At 42.1% G+C, this 8,292-nt stretch overlaps 1 protein-coding gene across 2 annotated transcripts in view; it reads left to right on the top strand.

Moving 5' to 3' along the window:
* Positions 1 to 2,578: 2,578 nt before the first annotated feature.
* LOC120020376 (cytochrome P450 7B1-like) overlaps positions 2,579 to 8,292 on the top strand; it is a 30,501-nt gene continuing 24,787 nt past the window's right edge. The window contains exon 1 of one of the 2 annotated variants that reach the window (XM_038963978.1): positions 2,579 to 2,860. In XM_038963978.1, the coding sequence (XP_038819906.1) occupies positions 2,784 to 2,860 (77 nt within the window). In that variant the 5' untranslated portion in view covers positions 2,579 to 2,783. Of the gene's footprint in view, positions 2,861 to 3,586; positions 3,670 to 8,292 lie in introns of those variants that run through there. The other variant, XM_038963979.1, reaches the window with a different exon arrangement.

The raw sequence follows: 8,292 nt of genomic DNA, 5'->3' as shown, positions 1-8,292 counted from the left end.
TAATTGTCTATGTCAGTGTGTAGTGGTCAGTGTCAGCACCATTTTGTTTATATAGCTTCACGGTCGTCAGTTTGTTGTTTTGTTTCATTCGTTGCTCTTCTAAAATAAAAGAAGAATGTATTTCTCACACGCTGCGTTTTGGTCCTCTCTACAAAGTCAAGACGATCGTGACACATATTTTAATTGAAAACTTTCTTTTGCTGAAATTATTCATACTATTTCATCTTTCCACAAGATATAGTCCCGAAACAAATGTAGGGTTTCTACCCAAGCCAGCTGGTTGTTCGTTCCATTGGCTAGGTTGCCAGAGACCCGACCCAGTAGTTCATGTCTTTTTGTTCTGTATCTATGGACGCGACCCAGTCGTTCGTTCCAAATGTTCCATTGCCATACTGTCTGGCAACGTTCTTATCCCTTGCTTGCTAGCTAGCCAACTACGGCTAACTCATAGTCACATCAAACAGTGCAGACAGAATAACAACAGTAGCTGCATTTGTTTAACCTGTTTCCTAGTGACATTTACTTGGATGCGTCCATAACAATGAGCTAATGAGGCACGATTTCACCTGGCATAGAAAATGTGCTCTCTCGTTAGGACACTGTTGTTCAGAGGAGCTAGCCAACAACACAGATAACACAAAATAACTTCAAACTGAAGCTGGAAAGACTGCAAACGAGGTGCACTTCGTTTCATTTGACCTTTTTTCAATTGACATTTCTTTGTATATATTAAAATGATGCCAGCTGATTCATGATTTCGACTGGCTGAGAAAAGCTGCCTGCCTCTCTCGTCCCGACTCCTACACGTTCATTGCTATGGGACAGTTGGACATCGAATTTGAAAATGTAAACAATGTTGAAAATGTCAGAGACAAAGAGCAAGGTTTATACATATCTCCACTGTTGAAAACTAAATGTTAGTCTAAAAGAAATGTGAGATCATGTCTAGATGCTTTTTATAGTGGAGATCAAGTTTATAACTTCCGTGCCTGGGCTGATGAGACAGTGGATTGCGCAGTCAGATGGAACAGAGTAAATAGGCATTTTAACGTCATAGATTTAGCCATTTGTAACTTGTGGAATAGACACCGGATGGAATATCAGCACCTATCAGCATTCAGGATTAGACCCACCCGTTGTATACTTAAGTAATAAGGCCCGGGGGGGTGTCGTTATATGGCCAATATACCACGGCTAAGGGCTGTTCTTATGCACTACGCAAAGCGGAGTGCCTGGACACAGTTCTTAGCCGTGGTATACTGGCCATATATCACAAACCCCCGAGGTGCCTTATTGCTACTATATTCCCGGTTACCAATGTAATTTGAGCAGTAAAAATAAACATTTTGTCATACCAGTGGTACACGATCTGATATACCATGGCTGTCAGCCAATCAGCATTCAGGGCTCGAACCACCCAGTTTATAAATTAAAGTAATTATATGCCATTGTTCTTTGTTTACAGTAGTAGGCAAGGCAGGAAGGCTAGGCAGGTAGGCAGGTAGGCTACGCCCTATGCCTCAGTTATTTAGCTGTTTGTGCACATGCAGCAACAAGACAGGAGTTCATGCATTGTAGGATTTTTTCATGTGTTGTTCAAATTTTCATGTTTTCATGTGTTGCTGCCATGCTATGTTGTTGTTTTAGGTCTCTCTTTATGTAGTGTCTCTCTTGTCATGTGTGTTTTGTCCTATATTTTAAATTTTTAATCCCAGCCCCCATCCCCGTAGGAGGCCATTTGCCTTTTGGTAGGCCATCATTTTAAATAAGATGTTTTTCTTAACTGACTTGCCTAGTTAAATAAATGTTCAATAAAAAAATAGACCATGTTCTAGAGAGGATATATGGTGCTTTCAAAAAAACTGGGAAATCGGGGCAAAAAACGAGGTCAAATAATGACGACAGTGATCTTCAGGTCGGAAAGTCAGAACTCTAGAAAGATACCGATGTTTCCATTTTGGAATTACGAGTTGGGGTCTTCCCAGTCAGAGCTCGTTCCCCCCCCCGAGTTCCTAGGTGTCTTGAACGCGGCAATAGACTAGACCGCAGACAAAATCCAACAGAAAAACATGTATTGAGCTCAACACTATAGCATTGCTACACATAGACAAGGCTTCGTTCATCAACTGTGAATTTAGGCCTTCTACTGACTTCCTGCAGCCTAATAAATGATACATTGTCCCGCCTAACACAGGTCTTTGTTAGATAGCCTAGTGGTCAGGGCTCATTTTAAGGCTTCAAATTCATCGTTAGAACCTTAGTAGGAGCGTCGTTAAATCTTCCGAGCGGTTTCCCAAAACCATTGTTTTTAACGTTGCATTTGAAAACGCTCGTAATCTAACGCCTGCCTCCACTCGTAAAACAGATACAAGCGTCATAATGATTTTTGCCCTCCCGCGTCACTTCATCAAAATTGCCAATGTCTTTGCAATTGATACAAACAAGTGACGTATAAAAAGAAAACAGAGATGACTGCATTCAAATATAAACAGTACTTGGCTATAGGCCTATTTTCAGTCATATTGAAATACATTTCATGTTCGATCAATTGAGTTTTATTTTGCTGTAGTCTACTGTCTGTAATGTGCATAAATATATTTCATGATTTGTATCACTACGTGCGAACCCACGTGACCAAAACCGAACTGGTTGGCACTAACTTCCCCTGAAAATATTTTGGCGACACTGGTTGGCAGTATGACTGAGAACGGTTGACTTCAGCTATCGATTACAACTTCCCGAGGTTTTATTTATTGTGGAATGTCTGATGATTTCCAAACGAAATGTTAGAGTTTGTTTTACCATTGTTTCTTGGCTTTTTGGCGCTCTACTTACTCAGCGTGCGATTCGGGAGAACAAGGCAAGTGGTGGATGAATTCATAGTTTATTTCAATTTTGTTGGTGTTCGCGTTGGTTGCTGTATGCTAGAAATTAAACTTGTCTAAACCTTTGGAAGTTGATCAACATAATTGTTGGAGAATCCTGGCCAAGTTTTTTTTTTTAACACAAGTTCTTTATGTGACTAATATCAAGCAGTCGATTATTGTGACAAAGCATCAGACTTGTGGAAGAACATGAGCAGCTTTTTAAAAATTCAGCACACACATTTTAGACAAGTTCACAGTCCCTGATTAGAGGGGAACAATGGGCTTTGAGGTATAGACCTGAGTTTGAGGGATATAGATAGTATTGTAACAATGTAAATATTCTATGACATCAGCCACTATGTATGCCACCGAGTTTGCTCTTTGACCATAGTTTGCAAAATCTTAAATACCTGTATTATTTCCACTTGATAATACAGTGGGTTGTAGTTAATGAATGTCTTACATTTTGTAAATTTGAGTCATTTAGCAGAGACTTATCCAGAGCTATTTGCGCAAGGACACATCGACCGTTCATGGGACTGTAAACACACCTGTGTGTACCAAATGGCATCCTATTACCTTCATAGTACCGTACTTTTGACCAGGCTCGCTCTTTGGTCAAAAGTAGTGCACTACATAGGGAAAATGGTACCATTTGGGACTACAAATTCACTGTGTTCTCTGTAAGAAGTAGGTCAGCCACAAACAGTCTCTAAAGGCATTTCTTTCAGCATTGTCTGTACTGGGCTGTTCAGCTCCCATATGAGCACTCACTGAGGATTTGATTTGAGGATCAGACCTGGTGGGTTAAAATACCATTTTAACTATTTCTAATACTTTGAGCGTTTGCTCTATAGTCTAGAGTAGACTGCATGGAGTGCCGGATAGGCGAGATTTACAGTTTTGGGACCATTAAAAAATATATATATATATTTTATTTCACCTTTATTTAACCAGGTAGGCCAGTTGAGAACAAGTTCTCATTTACAACTGCGAACTGGCCAAGATAGAGCAAAGCAGTGCGACACAAACAACACAGAGTTACACATGGGATAAACAAACGTACAGTCAATAACACAATAGAAAAGTCTATATTCAGTGTGTGCAAATGTAGTAGAGGTCGACCAATGATTTTTCAACGCCGATACCGGTTATTGGAGGACCAAAAAAAGCCGATATTGATTGATCAGCCGATTATATAAAATAAAAATGTTATATTTGTAATAATGACAATTACAACAATACTGAATGAACAATGAACCCTTTTATTTGAACTTAATATAATACATCAATAAAATCAATTTAGTCTCAAATAAATAATGAAACATGTTCAATTTGGTTTAAATAATGCAAAAACAAAGTGTTGGAGAAGAAAGTAAAAGTGCAATATGTGCCATGTAAAAAAGCTAACGTTTAAGTTCCTTGCTCAGAACATGAGAACAGATGAAAGCTGGTGGTTCCTTTTATCATGAGTCTTCAATATTCCCAGGTAAGAAGTTTTAGGTTGTAGTTATTATAGGACTATTTCTCTCTATACCATTTGTATTCCATATACCTTTGACTATTGGATGTTCTAATAGGTACTTTAGTATTGCCAGCCTAATCTCGGGAGTTGATAGGCTTGACGTCATAAACAGCGCAATGCTTGAAGCATTGAGCTACTGGAAATCGCAGTAAAGTGCTGTTTGAATTAATGCTTACGAGCGTACTGCTGCCTACCACCGCTCAGTCAGACTGCTCTACAAATCATAGACTTAATTATTTACATTTACATTTTAGTCATTTAGCAGACGCTCTTATCCAGAGCGACTTACAGTAGAGTGCATACATTTTTTTTTTATTACATTTTACATACTGAGACAAGGATATCCCTACCAGCCAAACCCTCCCTAACCCGGACGACGCTATGCCAATTGTGCGTCGCCCCACGGACCTCCCGGTTGCGGCCGGCTGCGACAGAGCCTGGGCGCGAACCCAGCCCAGCCTGGGCGCGAACCCAGAGACTCTGGTGGCGCAGCTAGCACTGCGATGCAGTGCCCTAGACCACTGCGCCACCCGGGAGATACTGTGTTATAATGTAATAACACACATAAATACGAGCCTTAGGTCATTAATATGGTCAAATCCGGAAACTATCATTTCGAAAACAAAACGTTTATTCTTTCAGTGAAATACGGAACTGTTCCGTATTTTATCTAACGGGTGGCATCCATAAGTCTAAATATTCCTGTTACATTGCACAACCTTCAATGTTATGTCATAATTACGTAAAATTCTGGCAAATTAGTTCGCAACGAGCCAGGCGGCCCAAGCTGTTGCATATACCCTGACTCTGCGTGCAATGAACGCAAGAGAAGTGACACAATTTTCCTAGATTAATATTGCCTGCTAACATGAATTTATTTTAACTAAATATGCAGGTTTAAAAATATATACTTGTGTATTAATTTTAAGAAAGGCATTGATGTTTATGGTTAGGTACATTCGTGCAACGATTGTGCTTTTTTCGCAAATGCGCTTTTGTTACATCATCCCCCGTTTGGCGAAGTTGGCTGTCTTTGTTAGGAAGAAATGGTCTTCACACAGTTAGCAACGAGCCAGGCGGCCCAAACTGCTGCATATACCCCGACTCTGTTGCACAGAACGCAAGAGAAGTGACACAATTTCCCTAGTTAAAAGAAATTTATGTTAGCAGGCAATATTAACTAAATATGCAGGTTTAAAAATATATACTTGTGTATTGATTTTAAGAAAGGCGTTGATGTTTATGGTTAGGTACACATTGGTGCAACGACAGTGCTTTTTTCGCGAATGCGCTTGTTAAATCACCCGTTTGGCAAAGTAGGCTGTGATTCAATGATAAATTAACAGGCACCGCATCGATTATATGCAACGCAGGACAAGCTAGACAAGCTAATCGGCCATGATCGGTGTCCAAAAATGCCAATTACCGATTGTTATGAAAACTTGAAATCGGCCCTAATTAATCGGCCATTCCGATTAATCGGTCGACCTCTAAAATGTAATAAGATTATGGAGGTAAGGCAATAAATAGGCCATAGCGGCAAAATCATTTCAATTTAGAAATTAAACACTGGAGTGATAGATGTGCAGAAGATGAATGTGCAAGTAGAAATCCTGGGGTGCAAAGACGCAAAAAAAAAAGAAGAAATATGGGGATGAGGTAGTTGGGTGGGCTATTTACAGATGGACTATGTACAGGTGCCATGAACAGTAAGCTGCTCTGACAGCTGATGTTTAAAGTTAGTGAGGGAGATATAAGTCTCCAGCTTCATTGATTTTTGCACTTCGTTCCAGTCATTGGCAGCAGAGAACTGGAAGGAAAGGCGGCCAAAGGAAGAGTTGGCTTTGGGGGTGACGTGAAATATACCTGCTGGAGCATGTGCTACGGGTGGGTGCTGCTATGGTGACAGATGAGCTGAGATAAGGCGCGGCTTTACCTAGCAATGACTTATAGTGGGTTTGGCGACGGATATGAAGCGAGGGCCAGCCAACGAGAGCATACAGGTCGCAGTGTTGGGTAGTATATATGGCTTTGGTGACAAAACAGATGGCACTGTGATAGACTACATCCAATTTGCTGAGTAGAGTTATTTTGTAAATGACATCGCCGAAGTCAAGGATCGGTAGGATAGTCAGTTTTATGAGGGTATGTTTGGCAGCATGAGTGAGGATGCTTTGTTGCGAAATAGGAAGCCGATTCTAGATTTAATTTTGGATTGGAGATGCTTAATGTGAGTCTGGAAGGAGAGTTCACAGTCTAACCAGACACCCAGCTATTTGTAGTTGTCCACATATTCTACGTCAGAACCGTCCAGAGTAGTGATGCTAGACGGGCGGGCGGGTGCGGACAGAGAAAAGTGTCGGCCAGAGAATTAAACCCCCATAGAGACTGCCAGAGGTTCGGACAACAGGCCTTCCGATTTGACACATTTGTCTGTTTAGCCAAGCAAGCTCAATCAAGCACAAATTATTTGAAATTATTTAAAGTAGTATTTGAACCCAGGTCGGCTGAGGATAGTCATCATTCTGAGTTTTCCCCACCCTGCTCATCTTATCTACACAAAAGAGAAGTGCATGTTATGGATTGCATAAGCTTGCTATTGCAAGCTGATTGCAGCATGACTTAATGATAGGTTGCAGTTTGCTAGTGTAGCACACAGGGATGTGTGAAACTCACTCCTCAGCCTGAAGTGGCCCCACTGGTGGCGCCGACTGGGCAGACACATCAAATTGTATTAGTCACATGCACCGAGTACAACCGGTGTAGACCTTACAGTGAAATGCTTACTGACGAGCCCCTAACCAACAATGCAGTTTAAAAACATACGGATAAGAATAAGAAATGAAAGTAACAAGTAATTAAAGAGCAGCAGTAAAATAACAATAGCGAGACCAAATACAGGGGGTACCGGTACAGAGTCAATGTGCGGGGGCACCGGTTAGTTGAGGTAATATGTACATGTAGGTAGAGTTATTAAAGTGACTATGCATAGATGATGACAAGCGAGAGTAGCAGCAGTGTAAAATGGGGGGATGGGGGGGGGCAATGCAAATAGTCTGGGTAGCCATTCGATTAGGTGTTCAGGAGTCTTATGGCTTGGGAGTAGAAGCTGTTTAGAAGCCTCTTGGACCTAGACTTGACGCTCCGGTACCGCTTGCCTTGCGGTAGCAGAGAGAGCAGTCTATGACTAGGGTGGCTGGTCTCTTTGACAATTTTTAGGGCCTTCCTCTGACACTGCCTTGTATAGAGGTCCTGGATGGCAGGAAACTTGACCCCAGTGATGCACAGGGCCGTTCGCACTACCCTCTGTAGTGCCTTGCGGTCGGAGGCCGAACTGTTGCCATACCAGGCAGTGATGCAACCAGTCCGGATGCTCTCGATGGTGCAGCTGTAGAACCTTTTCAGGATCTGAGGACCCATGCCAAGTCTTTTCAGTCTCCTGAGGGGGAATAGGTTTTGTTGTGTCCTCTTCACGACTGTCTTGGTGTGCTTGTACCATGTTAGTTTGTTGGTGATGTGGACACCAAGGAATTTGTAGCTCTCAACCTGCTCCACTCCAGCCCTGTCGATGAGAATGGGGGCGTGCTCGGTCCTCTTTTTCCTGTAGTCCACAATCATCTCCTTTGTCTTGATCATGTTGAGGGAGAGGTTGTTGTCCTGGCACCACATGACCAGGTCTCTGACCTCCTCCCTATAGGCTCTCGTCGTTGTCGGTGTTCAGGCCTACCACTGATGTGTCATCGGCAAACTTAATGATGGTGTTGGAGTCGTGCCTGGCCGTGCAGTCATGAGTGAACAGGGAGTACAGGAGGGGACTGAGCCCGCACCCCTGAGGAGCCCCTGTGTTGAGGATCAGCATGGCAGATGTGTTGTTAACTACCCTTACCACCTGGGGGGCGG

The sequence above is a fragment of the Salvelinus namaycush genome, chromosome 25 (genome assembly GCF_016432855.1).
Source record: "Salvelinus namaycush isolate Seneca chromosome 25, SaNama_1.0, whole genome shotgun sequence".
NCBI lineage: Eukaryota > Metazoa > Chordata > Actinopteri > Salmoniformes > Salmonidae > Salvelinus > Salvelinus namaycush.
This window is presented reverse-complemented; position numbering and strand designations above follow the sequence as displayed.